The 21490-nt window shown below is 39.1% G+C and overlaps 1 protein-coding gene across 2 annotated transcripts in view; it reads left to right on the forward strand.

The window, feature by feature from the left end:
- GLRA2 (glycine receptor alpha 2) overlaps positions 1–21490 on the forward strand; it is a 121352-nt gene that overhangs the window by 10348 nt on the left and 89514 nt on the right. The window contains exons 3-4 of one of the 2 annotated variants that reach the window (XM_041472385.1): positions 13651–13718; positions 20519–20742. In XM_041472385.1, coding sequence (XP_041328319.1) covers positions 13651–13718; positions 20519–20742 — 292 coding nt within the window. Of the gene's footprint in view, positions 1–13650; positions 13719–13814; positions 13883–20518; positions 20743–21490 lie in introns of both variants that reach the window. The other variant, XM_041472386.1, reaches the window with a different exon arrangement.

The raw sequence follows: 21490 nt of genomic DNA on the forward strand, positions 1-21490 counted from the left end.
CCGCACTGTCCCTTTTCTCAGCTGCACAGGTTGTCACACGGGGAGCAGATGGAGCTGCCTTAGTTCCAGCAGCAATCCTGACCTGACAGGTCTTTCCTCTTCACTCTCCAAAGCAGTGAAGTGGTTCTGTGATGGCACCCCAGCCTTCAGGGGAAGTCCCTTCGTCCTGCAGGTCCTTGCCTGTCCAAACTTCCATTCTCATTCATTACTGCCCAACTCTCTGTCTGTGTGTGGGGGGCAGTTCTTGACTGTGGGTACATGTAAATCTCTGATTAAGTAATTAAAAAATGTATGCATGACAATTCAGCTTCCAAATAAACATTTCACAGTCTTTCACAGAAACGTGTGATTTTAAGTCTGCAGAGAGGAGCCCCCCAGATGATGCAGACAGGGTGGTACAGGGTCTAGCAGAACTCTAACATGAAGGGTGCACCATGTATGGCATAAATAGTGACCTGTCAATGTCATAAACACCAAGTCCATGATTAAAATTCTAAATTTATAGAAATATAAAGGCTCTGATACTGGAAACTGTGCAAGATCTAAGCCATACAGTGCATGAGAGAGAAGTGTAATTTACCAAGCATTCAGTTACTTATGAAGGTTAAATAAGAGCAGCCTAGTGGCTTATTTGAACTGTGCCAGCTACCAGCAATCCTCAAGTATTGCCAGGGAATGAAGATGTTATGATTACCCCTGATGCATCAACTCCATGTTAGCATTTCATGAGTCAATAAAAGAAGAAAGCATTTAAAGTAGGACTTAGGTGGAATATGAGTCCACAAACAAACCCCATACCCCCTCTCCAGAAATCTCTGATCCACCTGCTTTGTAACTCTTGGCAGTGCATTACTGTTTTACTTAAAGTTTCTCAGATTCTCTCAGTTTTGCTCTCAAGTGTGCACAGAAATGCCCCAGTCTGCTTTACAGAGCACCCACCGCTCTCCTAACCCAAATTTAGACTCTCTGATGAGGCACTGCTCCACCTCCATCTCCCTTTATGGACCAGGCATCTCAGAGCCTGCCTTATATTCCACAGGAAAAATTCCTCTCAGTGTGGATCTGGAATCACTTAACGTGCCATGCTGCCACCCCCAAACAAATGGTGTCTTCTGGGTAGCCTGCCATCCTCTACAATACATAGAAGATTTTCTGGCCCAGTTTTCCCTTGGCTTAAAGAGTTCTCCATCTGATCCAAAGGAGTATAAATGATTCTGAGAGGTCTATTTTGAAACAAGGAATTCAAACTTGACTAAGCCAGGAAAAAATTGCAAAGGGAATGTGACCTTTCAACCTTTCAATGTAGGTGCTTGTCTGAGAAAGGAGAGCCTTTACTCTTGACCACTTTGATGAGATGCACAGAAGTGTCTGTTGTAGCCAGTACACCTTAGGGACAGTTGATGTGACTGTTACAAAAAATGTGGTAAGGACAGGGCTTGAGAAACAGCACTTCTCTCACATTTCCTGATGATTGCCCCAGCCATTAAGATAGAAGTATTTTAGCAGTAACCACAGCTGCACTTTAGGATGAATCCCACCTCCTCTGAATAAGAGACAGTGAGAGATGTACTGTCCCATTTGCCTAGAAATCCAGAGCTTTGTAGCCTGAGATGCAAGTCAGCATCCCCTCAATCTGAGACAGCCATAGAATCTCTTAGAAAGGAGCTTTTCACATGAAATCTCTCAATATTTTGTTATTGGCCACAAAACAGATTGTATTTCAGAAGGAAAAACTGAAATTCTTGACTGATTTTTCAGTGTAAGGTTGATATGCTGACCTGGTGCAGAGTGGACTGAGCAGTGGATCCTGAAAGGAGGTGCCTCATACCCACTGAGAATCACAGTTTCAGGAGGGCACACAAAGAGCCCATTGCAGATTTCTTGCTCTCTGCAAGTAGAACCCTGCTGTGCTGAAGCATCATGTTCTGCCCCATGGACCACATGGCTCCTCCTCAAGGGCCTGGGTATTCTGCACCAAAGCAGCAGCCACTGCAACTCCTTCTGCCTGCCTTGGGACTGGGATTTTTTGGCTGTAATAAACAGTGGGTTGTCCAGGGAAGCACAGTAGCAGAATGATGCTCTTTTCCCAAAGCTAATAACCTCTGCCTGTGTATTTCTGAGTCTCCAAAGCCCAGGGCTGCAGAGAAGCAACGGGGCACAGCTGTGACTGGCTGAATTGTGGGCACTCCATTAAGGAATGGTAACCAACACTCAATTGATTCACGCTGCACGAACAAACTCCTTGCTCCTCCACCCCAGGAACACAACTACGGGTTATCTCCCTTGCTTTTGTCCTTGGGGAAATATATCTGAGAAAAGGCTAAATGCTTTCCTTAAACTGACATAATTAGTCAGGGAAAACCTAGGATTACAATTTACCAGATCGATACTCATTATGTTAGGCTGCCTCTAATGCCTACACTCCTGATGTGCGTTGTTTATATGTCTGTGTCTCAAGCTATGAAACTACTGTATCAGAACTACTGTATTGCTATTTCTCCTTGCACTGTTTACTATGTCTGATAAAGTATTAGTCCTAAATAATAAACAAAACAACAGAACAGCTTGCTTAGAAGGCTGCTATAAACTCTCACACTGCAATTTAAATCAGCTGTTGAAGAGATGCAAATGACATGCATGGTGCCAAAGCAGGAGCATATGTAAAAATTCCTTTTTTTCCAGTTGTGAATTTGCCTATTGTTGTGCATGTGTTTATGCACAGGCAAATTCCCCCTCATGTTAAACTAAAATGGAGTGTGTGTTTACTCCATATAAGTTTCAGACTGCAGCAATTTTCCTTTCCAGGCAGTGATATCCCATCAGATGGAGCAGTCTGAGGTGTTAAAGCCTTTGGTTAATCTGGTTATAGGAAACATCCAAAAATAAGCATTTGGGAGAATTTTTCAGCTCTTTGGCTTTTTACCTCTGCAAGTAATTTTGCACTCTTTGGCTTCATACCCCTGAGAGTTTTGGTTTTTGTCACACTTCAGAGGGGTGTTTTGTGTGAAGCAAAGCACACACAATCTGTTAAAACCAGACTTTTAACTCCTTGGTTTTTTTTTTTTAAATAAAATACAAATTTGACTTATCAAAGTTAAATATAATTAGGGATAGATTTAATTTAGATGAATAAGTTCCTCAGTATGGACACAGTCTCATGTGGATGACTTTGTAGAAGACCTCTGCTCAGCATGACTGTTAGTGGTAGAAGCCAGAAAAAGATCATATGCCCTGACCCTGCAACATGGTTTATGTCAGCAGAGCCTATGTGAAAGCCATGTGGTGCTCCTCACAGCAATGCAGTGAACATCCTGCATCAAAGAGCAGATTTGGTATTGATAAAAAGTAAGGCAGTCAGTTTAGGAGATACTTTTTTTTTAGGTTGCCAAAGAGTTCTCATTCCCCTCCCATTCTTCCATTCATTTTATATATACAAAGAACAGATGACTGAAAAAAATGCTTGTGAGTCACCCAAGAAATATCTCAAGGATGTCTTGCAGCAAAAACACAAATTATTTCTTGTATTTAGGATGTGGGATTCAAGATAGATTATTCCCCAAAGGAAAGGAGATGGGTGAAGGAGAGGGATAGGAGGCTGAGTTAAACAAGCAACAGATCAACTGATGGGAACATTGAAGATGAGAGTCAGTATGGAGAAATTAATTTTAAAATAATCTTCTGCACACATTGTATGAAAATGAGTTGAATTGTAAGGAAGTCAAAAATAGGAAATACTTAAAAATAAAAGGAAAATTTTATTTTGTTAGTGCAAGATCTGATGGGTATTTGTGTCAGTGTCTCTGACCTCTTGCTGATTGACATCCATACCAGCTCCTGACCATTTCTATTGTCATTTGTCCCTATCACTGAGCCATCCTATTTGTCTAAATCCCATTGTTCACCTGTGTCCCATGTATCATTTGGTGTATAATTCCATATCACCCATAAATCAATGTCTGCTCTCTAATATTAGTCACCCAAACTGCTTTTATAATTCAAGTCCTGCATATGCCTTCAGACAGTAAAACAAGGAAGATTACGGAGAAAAGCTGGTAGGATTGTTAAATAAAGGGAATGTCTAAGGCTCAGAGGAACAAGAAAGGAGGTAAAATGGATTCTGAGTCCTTTCTGTAGCCACAGGGATAGGTATTGTCTAAGCCTGTATTTGAGATTATAGCTGTTGACACTTATGGCTGAGCTTCCATTAATTTCTGCAACACAAGATCAGAATCACAGAGAAGAAACAGAGTAAGACATATTTACAGAGAAATGAACAAAGTAACATTTCTTTTAAAAGAAATATTTTGAAATGTATGCCAAGAGAGTAATCAGTTAATTCTGACTTAAAATAGAAATCTAGGTTAGTAGCAATATTTTAAAATTATATTTTTTCTTTTTTTCTTTCTTTCATTAAGTAGATCTTCCCTCCTGCCTTCTCTTCTCAGTGAACATATTTATATCTTGTTGTTCCATGCAGTCTCTTAGATGAGCTGGCTACCCTGGCTTCATAAAACATTATTAATAAGATTACCCAGAAGGAGTTTGTCTGACCCTATGCTGGAGTGCAGATTTCATGATTTCATGACTGTAGATGTAATACCATCTTTTGTTTAAGCACATTCAGGAGTGTCCCGGGCCTCTGCACACGTTATGCTGTTCCCATGCCAATCAGCAGGGAAGAGCTCTGTTTTCATTAATGCAGAGCAACTGAGCAGTTTCTCAGGATCAAGTGTGAGGAGCATCTCTGCTGAGAGCCAATTCAGTGAGCACTGTTTTGATAGGAAGAGAAATAGAGGTCCAGATCTTTTCATGTCAGAAGAAAAGCAAAATATTCCTTTTGCCCAAATACTGTCCATTGCTCTAATGCATTAGAAGAAGGAAAACTTTAGAAAGAGATGCCTTGCAAAGAGGTGCTAGTCATGACTTGAAAATCTGAAAGATTAGTGGACAACTCAGACAAAGAAAAACAATTTGATGGACATATGAAAGATTAAAGGATTGATTTGAATCTTCTCAAAGTTGACATAAATTCTAAATAACTTTGCACTCTAATCCTGTACTTCCAGTGGGAAGTTTGTAACTGTAAGATTTCTGATTCAATGTTTTTTAGACTTATTTCCACTGTTTCATTTGCACATGGAACATTTTAGCTCCGGGAGTGACTGCACCCAGTCACAAGTGTTGCTGAGGGTTGTGTAGTAATATCTGAGTGAGCTCTCAAGTGATTTTCTCAGAGATGTGCTGCACAACACTGCAGTGATACAGGGCTCAGCACAAGCTATAATGTCTGGGGTTAATGGCCTCCAGTGAATTCCAGCCTGCCATGACTACACTGGTACCATCCCTCAAACTCCCTATGTGAAAGCCTGCTCCAGCACATTTATACAATCCATTGTGACTGCTGGGGCTGTATATGCTCTGTAGACCAGCTCAGGTTAGCTGGGTAAATCAGGAGCATGTCAACTGTTCAACAGGCTTTTCTTTTCTGAACTCCTGGTTTGTGAAGCGAAATGAAATAGTGCCCGAAAATTGTTCTTGTTCAGTGTCTATTAGATAACCTGTGTGGATATATCCCACTGTAACCCAGAGCTGACAGTAATGTATGTTTCTGTTATCAGTCTCAGCAGAAAGAGTCAGGGAAGAATGAACACATCATATGGACTATCCTGTAATGCCAAATGCAGAACTGAAGAGGCTTTGTAGAGTGAGACTTACCTTCCTCTGCCAGAACTGGGTCTGTGGACAAAACCATTCACTGAATGTGAAGCATGCCAATCCAACAATTTTCACAAGAGCTTTAAGGCACAAAAAAGTCCATCTTAGCAGGGATTCTCCTTCCTTGAAATTTTGATAGGATTTTACCAGCATGACTCCAGTTACATTCAGCAATAGTCCCACAGCTGAAAACTCACATACCACTTCAGGAATTGACTATTCACTGTTTGAGCTCAATCTGTGTCAATGTATATATATAGAGATGGCTTTAGCAGTACTTACTCCGGAGAATTTTCTTTCTGTGACTCTTCCTGTGATCACCTGTACAATTACTGGAGTATTTGTCTTGGGAGGCCTCAGTGGTATTTTGCTGAAGAAGAGCTTTCAATTCTGCAATATCACATTCCCTTCTTACATCCAGGTCATCTCATAGGGCCACATTCTTGCTTAGATGCTTTCTCAAGCAAGTGAAGGGAAGCAGCTTGAATCTTGATGTAAGAGTAGAGTTCTCTTTTTGTTTGTTTGTCCATACATATTTGTATGTGCACTTCTGGAAATAGACAGCTAGAACTAGGGAAAAATTGTACTTTCTGCTGTCATGCTTTCCTGCTGATTCCATCCAGCATTGCCTCTATAGCTCACCTGCTATGGGTAGGACATGTTGTGTCTCCCCCAGTCTGAAAGATACCATTTTCATAAATGGTATTGCTCACATGTATTTTTCAGACACTTAGTAATTCTTGGACTGAGTGATATCAATGGGAATGAGCGTCCTAAAAATATTTTAGACACCTAAAGATCTCTTCAGGTTTTTCTCTGATTCTGTAAGTGCTTTTGTGACTCTTAGCCTCAAGTCTGTTGGTCATAAAAATATATTGATTACACAAAGTACAATTCTGAGTCTTGAATGCAACTGTAAGCACCCAAAATCATTGCCATATTCCTACCAGGGCAAATGGCACTCTCAGCAAGCTAAGTTATTATATATGACAGATGAACTTTCAGAGTATGTTGGTTTTAGCTTGATGAAGCAGAACAATAATTTTGTCTTTGAGTTTACCAGCAAATTGAATCAGTGCAAAATAGCATACAATTATTGCATTTCTTGAGACTTCTGGCCTTACAAATTTGTGTGTTTGGTTTGATTGGTTACTTTTTTTGTTTGTTGTTGTTGTTGTTTTTGTTTGGGTTTTATCTGTTTTTTTCTTTGTTTGGGTTTTGGGGGTTTTTTGTGCTTTTTTTTTTTTGTTGTTGTTTTGTTTGGGTTTTATTTGTTTTTTTCTTTGTTTGGGTTTTGGGGGTTTTTTGTGCTTTTTTTTTGTTGTTGTTCTGTTCCTTTTTAATTTGGAGTGGTTTCTGTTTTTTTTTATTTAGTAGGTATTATTATCATGAATTAATAATAAGTGACATAAACTTAATAATCCACATTGGATTCTGTTGAACACTTCTAAGGAAGAAGGAATTCTGTGTTTACTAAGCATGATTATACTTAGGCAGTCAGGGTAATGAACTTGACAGAAAACCCATAGGAAGAAAACCTCATAGAAGAAAGGCATCACTACCCAGCAAAAAATGTCACCTTGATTTGTCAGCCTTAGGGTAACTATGTTGTCCTGGTGCCGTTAATTTTGCCTCCTATGACTGAGCTGCTAAGACTCTAATGAGAGGATGATGTTTAAATAGAGGAAAAGATTGGTTTTGCCCAAAGGCAAAATGATAGGGAAAGAGACAATCTTACCTAGGTGCTTGCAAAAAAAGCTACCTGTGGTCTGCCTCCTGATATCTTACTATAACCTTAAGCAAACTCATTAAATTGTGTGAATTTTCTCATCACAGTTTGGACTACACATTATATGTGCCCATGGAAACAAGTGTGCAGCCGCTTCTTCTGGGGTAGCTGCAGTATCCCTTTGTCTCAGAGGAACTTTTTCAGTGCATCAAAGCCACCTTTGTCTCCCTGGCCCAACACCCATGGTCACTGGCCACAGGACTGGCTGAGCTGCCTTTGATGGCTCTTCTCCAGTCGTTCTCCTGTGCGCTGCACTCTGAGCAGGGAAGGAGCTCGGATGATGAACAGCTTGTCCCTGTCTAATGACCATGGCTGGCTGAGGTGTCCCAGCAGCAGTTTATCCTTGTCTGACTTACAGGGATGTGCCTGCAGGGCCGTGGAGAGGTGTCTTGGCAACTCTTGAAGTGGTAACTCAGGCACCCGTAGCACTGCAGCTGCAGAAGCAGAGGCCTCCAGAGGAGTTAGCTCAGTTTCAGGTCTCATGAGGACTCTGATGGATGTTGGAGGCTGTTCAGTTTGGTTGGGGATAAATGGTTTCCAAAACCCCAGCTGTCTCCAGAGCTCACATTTAAAAACCACCTCCAACAAGTTCCTCTCTCCTCCCCTGCTGTCCTAGGATGTGTGTTACTGGTGCTCAGGTCAGCATGTGGGTCTTTGTCCTGCCACCATCCACATTTTGATCACCTCCCTTGTTTGAGCTCCACATGCAATCCCTGTCCTACAGACGATGGGGTTCTCCATCCCTGGTGGGATCACTGTCTCCCCACTTAGCCCCTTGGTTCTGTTCCTGGATTCCTGCTCTACCTTCAAACTCAGGTGGGATTGATTTTAGTCTTTTCAAATAGTTTTAATTATCCTGCTCTCCGTGGTAAGGGGAGAAGGGAGGTTTGGCTCAGCTTTCTCCTCTGTATATACAAAATAAATAATTTGAGATAGTGAGAAAAAACCTCTGCATTGGCACAGAGTTGAATTGAGGAGGTAGACCAGAAAATATTACATATAGAAAATGATAAAAGATTTGTCACAGATCTAAATATCTTGCCAATATTTCCACTGTCATTCCATAAGGTGGTTCTGCCTCGTTATCTTTTATTTTTGCTTACACATGTCTCTGCTTTGCCCACAGTTCTCTATGTGTACTGTATTTTAATTCCTTAATAAATACACATATCAAAGAAAACTTCAAGTGTGCAGGCATCATTTTAAATATCTTGTGTGATTATAATATTCCCTTCCCACTAAGGACAATTTAGCTATACGGTTGGAATTACTGTGAAAAGTCTGCCAGGTGTGACCTGGAAACTCTACACCAAAAAAGACAAGAGTTGTGATGAACTTGAGGATGTAGACATGATTAGCTGCAGTTAGGATCATCTCCAGGGAAAGAGCATGAGTAAATCTTCTAAAGAATGTACCAAATGGAGCAAGATTTGTGACCGTGGGCTGTCAATATTGAAGAATATTTAGCAGAGACTGGAGTTAGGGCCTGGATAGTCTGGAATGTATTCCTCCCAGCACTCATCACTCCATATGGGGACTGTTCCACACCTTGGGATGGATTCACCTCCTCTGGCAGCTGATAAGGAAAAGATTAATTCTCTAGCCAGATGGCAATAAGATCACAGACACCTTGGGTACAGAAATTTTGAGGCAACATGCCACAGCACATTCAGGGAAATATTCTGTGTATTCTGGTTTCTTGTGGGTAAGGTGAGCAGATGAGTGCCAGGGACTTTCTGTAAGTGTTAAGTGCCCCAAAGTCTCAGGAGGTGTGTGACACATTCTAATGTCAGGGTTTTCAGGAAGGCAGTGTATCAGAGAGCCCTGCTGACTGGTAGCAGCAGCAGCAGCAGCCCCAGCTCCTCTGGGGGAGCAGAGGAAAGGGAGCTGCAGGGAACAGAAGTAATATCTGAGCTGTTTATCAGAATACCAGACATGTACTTTCTGGTTGATTTGAGCATTAGCTGCCTGGCTTGGGCTTGGTTTGGTGTTTTTTTTTTTTTTTTCCTGAGTCCTTTTGAGAAACATTTTCTTTATGACTCAAAGAACACTTTGATTATCTTGAATGTGTCTGAAAGGCACCTGGACTGTTACCTTGTTGCATTGGAAGTGAAAAAAAGGAAAACTAGGGGGAGCAAATAATTTAGTTATAAAATATACTTTGATTAATTTTTTGTAGGTAATGTCAACTCTTTTTAGATTTTAGGCACTAAAGTCAATTATTTCCTTTCCCTTTGAAGATTTTTAGATTGTGTCCTGAAACCTTGGCTATGCTTCATGGAAGTTTGCTGCTTTCATTTTAATTGAACTATTAGATTAGAAAAATCTTATAGGATGAAGTGTATGTTAGTTTACCATTCCCCCTTGTCCTACTGCAGAATGCCCCCACTGAAAAAAATTTGTTTACATCTTTCTTACAGGCCTGCTTTAAGTACTGAAAAGTCACAATCAGGTGTCCCTGGGACCTTCTCTTCTCCAGGCTGAACAAATTTTACACACCTTTCCAATTCCCAGAGCAGGATGTTGTGGGTGACTGTGTCAAAGGCTTTACAGAAGTTCAGATAAATGACATCATTGCCTTGACCACTGATGTAGTCACTTCTACCATAGAAGGCCACTGGGTTGGTCAGGCAAGTTGTGTCCTTGTTGAAGCCGTGCTGGCTGTCCCAAATCACCTCCCTGTCCTCCACATGCCTTAGCACAGCTCCCAGGAGGATCTGTTCTGTGATCTCCACAAGCACAGAGGTCAGGCTAACAGGTCAGCAGTTCCCAGGGTCCCCTTTTCTCCCATTTTAAAAATGGGTGCAATGCTTTCCTTCTGCCAGTCACCAAGAGCTTCACCTGATTGCCATGGCTTTTCAAATATCATGGAGAGTGATTTGACAACTCCATCAGTGAATTCCAAGACTGGGATGCACCTTAGCAGGTCCATAGACTTATTTATATTCAAATTCCTCAGGTGAGGAAAAAACCTGATCTCTCTTTTTTACTGAGTTTACTAAGTTCTTATAGTTCTTAGAGTGTTCCACTTCTACCAGCAGAAGGCAAGTTGAAGACTTAATTATAATTAAGTATGGAAACGGAGGGAGGTGTTTGCTTTATTATAAAATACAGTGCTCTGGCATGTACCTACTCCTGCACATCTGGACTGCAGTCTGTGATGTGGCAGCATATTTCCTAACATACATAAGCCATGTGTTCCTAACACAGTTAAGCATGTGTACTAGGTTCTGCTGGCACTCAGGAGTTGGAATTGTGATGCTCACATAAAATGACCTTTGCAAGACAACAGCTGTGAGCCTCCTTCTCCACAGTTTTTACCATCAAAAATGGTCTTTAGGAATCCCATGCCACTGATACCTGTAAAAAAGTCCAAATCAATAAAAACTTAGTGATGAAGAACTAGGCTACAGAGCACTTAGGTAAACTGGACACAGACAAGTCCATGAGACCACATAGGAAACACCCACAAGTGCTTAGCATAGCTGTGGAGGCTGGGTGGTTGCATTCTTAGTTATCCTTAAAAAGGTCATGGCAACTGGTGAAGGTTCCTAATCATGTGGGGAAAAAAATGTCACTCCTACCTCTAAGAAAGACAAGCAGGAGAACAGAGAAGTTACAGGCTGGCCAGCCTTACCTCAAAGCCTGGAGCAAATCCTTTTGAAGCCATTTCCAGATATGAAGGACAGGAAGGTGACTGGTTGTAGTCAACATGGATTTCTGAATGGTACATCATTCCTTGGAGTGCTAATAGCTTTCTATAACGACTTGAAAGGTTAGTGAATCAGGGAAGAGCAGTGTATATCTCAACTTTAGCAAGGCTTTTGTTAGTGTCTCTCACAACATGGTACAGACCAGCTAAATGGGCTTGGAAAACTGACTGAATTGCAGTGCTCACAGGGTTGTGATCAGCAGCACAAAGTCTAGCTGGTGGCCAGTCACTACTGCTGTACTACTGGCACAGGTACGGGTCAGTACTCTTTAACATCTTCATTAATTACCTGGATGATGGGGACATGGTGCACCCTCAACTAATTTGCAGGAGATAAAAGACTGGGAGGAATGGTTGATGCCCTAGAGAGTTTCCTGATATTCAGAGGGACAAGGAAAAGCTGCAGAAATGGGCCAACAGGACCTCACTGTGTTCAGGAAAGGGAATGCAGTGCTGCAACTTGGAAGGAACAAACTGGGAGACGCCCAGCTGGAATGCAGATTTGCAGAAAAGGTCGTGGGGCTCCTGGTGGACACCAGGTTAAACATGAGCCAGCAACATGCCCCTGCAGCAAGGGCAGCCAATGGACTCTAGGGCTGCATTAGGCAGAGCATGGCCAGCAGGACGAGGGAAGGGATCCTTTGCTCTGCTCAGAACTGGTGAGACAGACCTGGAATGCTGAGCCCAGCTCTGGGCTCCCCAGTATGAGAGAGACATGGACTTATTGCTATGGGTCCAGCAAAATGTTATTAAGGTCATTAAGAGACTGAAGGATCTGTCATACGAGTGGCTGAGATTGCTGAGGCCACTCAGCCTGGGGAAAAATGATTCTGGTGAATCACAGCCATGTGCATGAATAACTGATGAGGTGTAAGTAAAGAAAAGGTAGCCAGATTCTTCTCAGTGGTGCCTAGTAACAGGAAGAGAGGCGGGGGGGACAAGCTGAAACCCATGAAATTCTACTTAAGCATAAGAGAAGCAGTTTGCTGTGAGGGTGACTGCACACTGCACAGGTTGCCTAGAGAATCTGTGGAGTGTCCATCTCTGGATATATTCAGAGTCTGATGTGGCACAGTCCTTCTATAGCTGTTCCTGCTCTGGGACAAGATGGACTATGGGGACTGGGTGATCTCCAGGAGTTCCTTCCAGCTTCAATGATACAGTGACTCAGTATGTCTGTGTGTAGAGAAACACATTGTTCAAGGTGCCTAGCTAGTAGAAATACCACCAATTCAAAGGAACAAAAATGATAATATGGAGGGAAAATAGCACACTATTTGTCTTGGTTTCAACTTGGTATTGGAAATGAAAACGCATTTGCAAAATAAAAAGGAAGTGTTTTAAAAACAATTCTTGTAAAAAACCTGAGTTGAACAACATACCTCATTGGAATTTAACAGCCTCAAAACATGTTACTGTTGTAGTTTATATTTCCAAAACCAACATGATTGTTTCCTTTAAGGTGGGTAGTCTAGCACTCAGGAAGTTGACAATGGACTAATTAGTTTATTCTTTCATTTTACGAAAAAGAAAGTAATAATGTTTCCATCTTTTATAAATAAAATTCAGACCTGAATTATAAACCGTATGGGGATATTTATATTCTCTGCACTGACATTTTTTCATTTATAAGGAATATGCTGTGATTAAAATAGTAATGGCAAAAGAAAGAAGAAAATACTTGATACTCAATGCTTGTACCAACTTCTGTGTCACTGAAATTCAAGCCTTTAGCATGAATCCTTTTTTTATTCTGTTGAGAACTCCTGTTTATTTTGTCACACCTAAAAAAAATCAAGAAGGCTAATAGGCAACTAATTAAATATTAAGTCCCCATTCATTCTGCCACACATATAACAGCAAAGGTGGTGGGAGGGAAGAGAATACAAATAGCTGTTTAATGAAAGCTATCTGTTCAAGCCAGAACAGATATTGCTAAAATATTTGGTTATGGCAAGCCAGACACTTCCAGATGAGGTGCAGGAAGAGCTGCTGTGGACTGGAGTCAATGTGAAAAGTTTCCCTTACTGGGAATTTATTTCAGTGGCAAATGTTTGCCTACGGAGTGGAGGAAATGTGGAGAGATAACCTTTTAAGTTCTGGATGAAGGGAGAAGGGAGAGAGGAGTGGTTGCAGTGCTAAAGTATATTCTGTGCTGGTACTGTGGATAAGAAAAAAGCCCTCACTCAACTCTCTTGTCAATCTCTAAATGCAAGGATGTAGTTCTGTGTGTTTACGTAACAACTTGCAATGAAACGGGGTTAAATAAATTAGTGTTGATAATGCTTTCCTTTTGATCAAAATTTACATCAACTGTTTGGGAAAACTCACTTTCTACTTGTTTTCAGCCACATCTGTACCAGATTGTACGGAGGCTGAGGGATCTGTACTTTTGTTTCAATGTGAATTGCAACATTTTTATTGCATTCCACAGGTCCTCCAGTAAACGTTACTTGCAATATTTTTATCAACAGTTTTGGATCAGTCACAGAAACCACAATGGTAAGTGCTATGATGCCGTTGGCAAGAGAACAACAATACTTAATATATGTCATGAACACAACCTGTCAATTTTTCTATTTATTGTTCAACTTGCAGGTCCTCCTGTAAATGTTACCTGCAACATATTTATCAACAGCTTTGGTTCAATAGCAGAAACTACAATGGTGAGTGGGACTGATCATTGAAGCCATCTTGTGAAGGAGTGCGATGTGATGTAGAATAGAGATGCTCAGGATGTGCAGACATTTACTAAGTTATGAAGCTACTAAAAACCTACTAAAAACCTGAGTAAAAATAACATAAAATAAAATAACAAAATAAATATAGAAAAAATATATAACACACCTACATGGGGACTGCACCACAGTCTTTAGTGACTGTGATGGCAGCAAATATAGGTGTGTGCAGACCTACTTTCTCAGGTTTCATTAGCTCTGAAGAGGCAGAGGAATGGCTAGAGCTCAGCTGTGGGTTTCCCTGCCAAGTGCGCCATATTTGAGTGTGCTTTAGACCACATGCTGAATCACCTGCTGCTGCAGAAAATGGTCTTGTTTAACAGAGATAGATCTCTGTGAATTGCAGCCACATCAGTCACAGAAGCAAGTGTAAAACTTGAGTCAAATGACTAGAACATGTGGGTATAAGACTTAGGTATTTTGAGGTTAAATTAGTACTAGGAAATGATGGGATTCCACCTGACTGAACTTTGTCTTTTGACTGAATGCAAAGAACACAGTCAAAAAAAAAAAGGTCACATTTTAATTTTAAAAATTTCAAAATATAGGATAACCAAAATCAAGCTAAGAAAAAAATAAAATCAAAATGTTCAAAATGTTTTTTTTTAAAAAAAATCTTTTAGTCTAGAAGTCTATCAGTCTATTAACTTTTCTCAATATTTGCTAAGAAAAAAGCCTTCAAAACTTTTCTGATTTCATTTAAAAAGATGCTGAGTTTTTTAATCTTTTTCAAAAGTGAATAAAAAGGATCTGGGTTTTATTCAAGCTGACATACTCCTGACTATGGGAGTTAATCCACAGATATATTTTTGACAAATTTATCATAATAATGTGATTAAACCCATAATAATTTTTAGGTGCTCATATCTGTGGTACTTTTGAAGTATACTTTCAGTATAGCTTCACAGCTCTGTTTTCCAGAGGTTCCTACACTGCACCCAGGTTTTTCTGGATTTGCTGAAGCCAGAGGCAATGAAGGTGCTTGGCTTCCTGTAGGACTGAGAACTTGGTAATTAATAATGGATTGCTGCGCACTTGAAGTAAACCAAAAAAGTAGCTTTTTTGTAAGATGGAATAGATACTGCCTTGCAGGCCTTGCATTATGAAGGAAGATCTTTAGCCTGACTTATGTATTTTGTTTAATATTAATTTAGATTCAATTGTAACTCAAGCCATCATTTTAGTAAGTGGTGATTAAAGAATGTAGGAACACAAATCTTCTGCTCCTAAACAATTTTATTTAAAAAACCCACCCTGTTACTTAATGTTTTCTAGAGATAGAAGGCAAGTTATTGCTAGGCTGGCTTGCTTTCTTCAACAGTGTGGGAAAGACTTTGCTATAAATGACAATGCATACAGAACTACAAAAACAGACAGATAAGTTAATGCTTTAGACTATGTATCTGTAATACTTTAAAAACACCTTAAAAGAAAACTAAAATAGCTTTTAAAATGACAGGGAAATAAACAAACCAGAATGTTACATAATTATCAACAGACTTAATTTTCATTATTTTTGGAAAACATTAATTTCTTTCCTGTGTTTTAAGGATTCAGAGAAGATAGCTGTGAATGTAACATTTTTACCCAGCCACGTCTGTTGATCCTAGTGTGTAGAGACATCAGCATAGCATTAAGTAGCAAAATCTTGCACGTCACTAGCTTTACAAGATGGCATTCAATGAAAATATTTGCACGACCCAATGCTGATTGCATTAATTAGACTCCTTCATTGCTTTGATTAAATCCCCTCATTGCATTTTACCTTCTATCAAATATGTTAATGTGTACCCTTCCAATGTTCATTAACACATTTTGCTGAAAACAGCCAAACTTTCAAGTAGATGACAACAAAGACTATTGGCTTTCTTATTTTGCTTTGTTCATTATATCTGCTGAAAGTGTGGAAAGATTTCTCTAAGATGCTGTTCACTTATTTGATATTGATTTTCTTAATGTTGTCACTTCTTTAATGACTATTGTGACTAGTTTTAGGAGTCTGCTCTGAGAGGCAGACATCAATTGCTGTTCCAACTACTTTGCCTTTCTGAAATACATATAATTGTGTGGTAAAATTGTTGGCATCCCTTGTGATAAATAACAAGTTTGTTTGACTCCTAGGAATCATTTTTCCCTATAAAATGCTCTTGATGGTTTTGACATAAAACTAAGTGATTAATTTAAAAACCTGGATTGCAAATTCAATAGAGACACTCCTGTCTCAGAGGAGAGGAATGCTTAGTGAAACCATGTATATACACTGAAGGGACATTATCAGAATATAACTTGGACCATCTACAGCAGTTCATTGGGAACTTGGAAGATGAAAATGTGCTCAGGGAAGCTTTCAGGAGGAGAAATTAACATGGCAAACAGGATTACAGTCCCAGACCTACTAATTTCACTAACATTATCAGGAGTAGTTTCTATCCTCTGATTAAGACTCACAGTACAGGATAAAATTTCTCCCTATGTGAAAGGCCAGCACAACTCCAATATCCAGCACACTCTTCTAAAAACTAAAACTTTACATTAAGAAATAAACCTGGGATTTTATGCTGATCCAGATGGATGAATTCCAAAGACTCTTCATGAGTTTTATTCCCAAAGATCTAGAGAAACAAAATGCAGATGTAACAGTCTTTCTGCTCTATAATACACATATGGGACAGTATCCCAATAGATTTTTTTTTTCCTAGAAAATAAATGGGTTTTTTTGTTTATTAAATGATATATGTTATACCAAAATGAAAATAGTAAAAAAAAAAAAAAAAAAGGCCAGCGTAAGGATGACATAGTTGAAAATTTTCTTTGATTTGTCTTTAATTTAAGCCCTAACTTGCAAAGAAAGAGAAAAAGATTTTTCTGAATAACTTCACTGAATAAAGGAGTTATGAGAGTAAACTCTGTATCTATTTTTGGAAGTATTTACACATGCAGTATTCAGCAGAAAATTCACTGTACAGCATGACTGCAGTTGAGTATCACAGATGAGTAATCTACATCAGCCTGGGCAGCATCCCAAAGAATTCGGATGTTCAGTGTTCCTAATGACCAGGATTTTTTAGCTATCAGCTGTAGGAGAAGTTAAGAGAGGTTTGAAAATTGACAAGCTAATTGTTAATTATGAAAATGACTGTGAGGACATTCTTATTGTTGCTGTGCCCTATAGTCAATGACTGGCACTATGCAGCAGGTTCTCTGTTAGGGTAAATGATCCAAACTCCAGTTGTGTTTTGAGTACTTATGTTAGCAGAAAAAATTGCCATTTCTTAATTTGACAAGCTTTGCTGTGGGTGGCTGTATGATACTCTCTCCCATTTAGAGGGAAAAACCCCATCATTACAAATAAGCTTATTAGATCCTGGTTAATTCACATGTATACTTTTAACTAAATAAAAGGCTCCCACTGAAGCCACTGGGGACACACTGCATGCTTATACCCATAAGTAGTAAAGTGCTTTTTCTGTTGCATGGCCTTGGAAAAGGTCATCAAACCACTGCTTTTCAGTTAGCATTTATCTTTAGGATTTAGACAGAGAGAGAGAGTAGTCTTTTTTGGCAAATGCCTCCTATTCATGGAAGGCCAGCTAATTCTGCCGTTTGCTTCAGACCTCCAACTCAACTCCTGGGCAATCACTGCTGTTGGAGGGGAAGCTGGGAGGAAAGCTCAGACAAGTGGGGGTTCAGAGACAGAAAGTGGCACTGAGCAGGGCAGGGGGCTCCCCTGCACTCCTGCCACAGCAGTGCCTGGGGCCAAAGGGATCCAGGGCTTTGCTCTGTGAATCTGGATTTACATATGCTGAAAAATGATATCTATCTACATTCCTATAACACAGATTAAGTATATCTGTGGATCAAGTCCCTAAATCTTCAGATAGAGCTACTAAATCTAATCAGATTAATATTCTTTCAGTATGTTTGTATTGCTGCGAGCTCATGGCTTGAGAACATAGGAAAATTGTTTATCTGAGTTGCCTTGAGCTAGTGCTGACACTGGTAGTGCATCTGAGATTGAATCTTCAGGTCCACACTTCTTGTTCAGTGGTGGTGCTGTCAGAAAGAATTTGCAGAGTAGGTGTACTTGTGGTTGTGTAGGAGTGCTTTACTACAGCACACCCACTTCCACCCTCAGGACCTCGCCAGATACACACTGTAGTGTGCCTCAACTCCATGTTGTTCTACTATTCTCAAGAGAATTTTCCTTCAAAACATAGTTATAGTGGTAGCTCAGGAAAAGTAAATCAAAATTCTGCACATGATTCGGTCTGACTGTGTAAACACACATCCCTCTCAACTGCTTATACAGCAAGCAAAGGAGGAAAAAGTAATGCTGTTCTTGTGGTGAGCATGTTATATTTAAATTTTTATATCTCATTAAAATATCTATACATATATATACAAAGCCTATCAGATATAAACAAAGTTTTCAGTTCTGTTTTGCTTCTAACAACAAAGCTTGCAGAGGGAAAGCATTTCTAAGTGTATTGGTGTGATGACTCTGACAAATTTATGAAGGGACATATTGAAAAATACAGGGTAATCTTATTGGCACTATTTATGATTTTGGTATAATATATATTATCATGTGAAATCCCTTCTATGAATAAAGATTTTTCCAGACTGTTTTTTATTATCTAAATCACCAACCACTGAAATTCATCAAAGCAATTTTTTTAGATATTTCTATATAATTTACTGATCTGACTTACTTATGATTTCTATGTAATGGGGGAAAAAAATCCCTCTGTTTACCATAGACTTCATTATATATCAAATCACAATGAAGAATTAAAGGCAGTCTCACAACTAGTTGTAGCAATTTTATTCTGTCAGCAGTTGCTCCTGCCTTCTTTTCTGTAGAATTCAAGTCAGTGCATTCCTGGATTTATAACTAAAGCTGTCCCATATAAACTCTGAGACTCATATATACTTAAAGATAAATATAAGCTTAAAGACACATTATAAACATAAGAAACTCTCAGTTTCTAATACCAAGAAATAAGGGATGGTATGATTATGGATGGTGTATCCTCACAAGATGTGATGACATTTTATAAGCTCAGAACTGCAAGTAGCTATTTGATATTTAAATGTCTGAAACAAGAACAACATAAAAAGTACAGTGACTTGTAAAAAATAGGTACAGGCTTTTGTAAGTATCTTTAATAAATGCTATTCCTGAGACCTCTCTCAGGTCTGTCTTGCTCTGATTAGTCAACATTCCTGTTTGGAATCACATCTACCCAAGAGCAAAAGGAAAATGAAAAACAAAGAAAGAAAAGTTATCCACCTACTGAGATTGTAAAGCATCTTCCTATTGGGTTCAAAATCTGCATCAGTTTGGATGTCAGAAATATTCTGCCAGGGCAGCAGCACACCTCACTGGCACCCCATGGAGAAATGGGGGCGAAAGCTGAAGCTCGGAGGGGCTTGTTCAGAGTCTGCATACTGGGCAAGCTGCTTTCTGCAGCTCTGATCAGTGAGAACATTTATCTACATTTCAAGGGTGATAACTTCTTTTCTATGCAGTTCAGGTACCTGACTAAAACCCAACCAGCTCATACATTTTCCAAGTCAAAAGCACAGTGTTGCCATTTTAATGTGCAGCTGCAAATCCTAAATGTTAATGCTTTGTAGTATCAGCAGAATTACTTGATAAAGAATTCCTTCAGATAATACAATCAATACAAATATTATTAAATATTTTTCTTTTAGATGAAGAGTAGATGGTATTTCTAAGAGAGTGCTCATAAACAAATTAAAAATGGTAATTTCAGAGAGATTAAGATCTTATTTGTTGACTTTGGAAACCTGGGATATGGAGACTAAGCATTTCTTTCCACTCCCTGCAGAGAATTTAGAACCTGAAAGTTCTTTTCACACTCCCCTTTAATAACCAGTTGTTGACACAATGTTAATGGTGGTTCTAAATGAACCTGTAAGTAATTGCTGCCTTTCCCACTTGTGACTAGCAGACCACCAAGCAGAAGAATACAATCAGGCCAATTTTAATGGGATGAAGACAGGGAGGAGTAAATGAAGGAACATACACAGAATCATACAGTGAATAGGAAAAGGAAACAAGTAGTAAATAAGAAGTGGTGATTTAATTTATTTTATACAATTTTGGCTTCACTGGAATTAAAAACTATTCATGAGTACATTAGACATAAATGACTTACATATTAGAATAAATTTATTTAAATTGGTAATTTTCTAGCATCTTTGATGAAATTGTATATATTTAGCTGCAATATCTCTTACAAATATCTCTTAGGTAATCGACAACATTTGAAATAGGGTTACATTTAATTGTGGAGATTGTAGTTAATATTTTTCTCATCACTGAAGGAATTTTGATTTGGAAAATGTACCAGTTGTGTTTATTTGGTTCAATGCAGCACTTTGACAACTTTATTTTCAAATGACAACTCTGATGTTCAAAGGATAACACAAATTTTTGCTGTAATGGTATTGCGGTATATCTAAGAACATAAAGCAAGCTAAAGTGGGCTTCCAGATTTGGTGGCTTAGTAACCTGTTTACATGACATTTCTGTAGGACTACAGAGTGAACATTTTTTTGAGGCAGCAGTGGAATGATTCACGTCTGGCTTACAGCGAATATCCTGATGATTCCCTGGATTTGGATCCCTCTATGTTGGATTCTATTTGGAAGCCAGATTTATTCTTTGCCAATGAGAAGGGAGCAAATTTCCATGATGTTACAACAGACAACAAGCTGCTGAGGATTTCTAAAACTGGAAAGGTGTTGTACAGCATCAGGTAAACCAGTTAATTTTATTTTTTTTTCTCTTCATCCCTTTCTTTCCCTCCCTGTTTTTCTGGATGCAATGTAGATGTTTAATTTTTTGTTGTCCCGTGTGTACAACTAAAATGAGACTTAGTAATAGCAAGGTGGAAGGAAAATTTGCCTATGTTTCTTTGCTAACATTTTACTTTTTGCAAAATAGTCTCTAAGTGGCACAGTGGTACTTCTTGGTCTTGCTGAAAACTTGAGGCTGTCTAGAACTTTAATGGTATGCCCCAGTAATTCCCATTAGCATTAGCTCAAGTCACTCCTCTTGCAAAGAGGAAATCATCTCTTCAGTAGTCTGTAGGTTGCAATTTAAAAGTAAAGGAGAATATTAATTTAAATAACTGCTCAACACTTTAAGTAAAAACATGCTTGAAATGCAATAAATTTGACATGAAAGTCACTGGTTAATTGGATGTATCTAGTCACATTTAAAAAAAACCACCTGGAACTATGGAAAGCATTTGCTTTTTTTAGTACTAAGAGCACTGAAGTGTGTGTCATGTGACTAGCTTTAGCTGAATTAATAAACACTGACAAAATATGATTTGATATGACCTGATGAAACAGGACATAAGCAGAAAAACAAAATTGCATTCCACAGGCATAAATAGCAGCAAACAACCTGCTGTATTCATCTGACATTCAGCTTACTGTGAGACATTAATTGCTTAATAGAGGTAGCCAAAGATGCAAAATACTCTATTATTGCTCTTA

The sequence above is a fragment of the Pyrgilauda ruficollis genome, unplaced genomic scaffold (assembly GCF_017590135.1).
Source record: "Pyrgilauda ruficollis isolate IOZ18807 unplaced genomic scaffold, ASM1759013v1 scaffold29, whole genome shotgun sequence".
Taxonomy (NCBI): domain Eukaryota; kingdom Metazoa; phylum Chordata; class Aves; order Passeriformes; family Passeridae; genus Pyrgilauda; species Pyrgilauda ruficollis.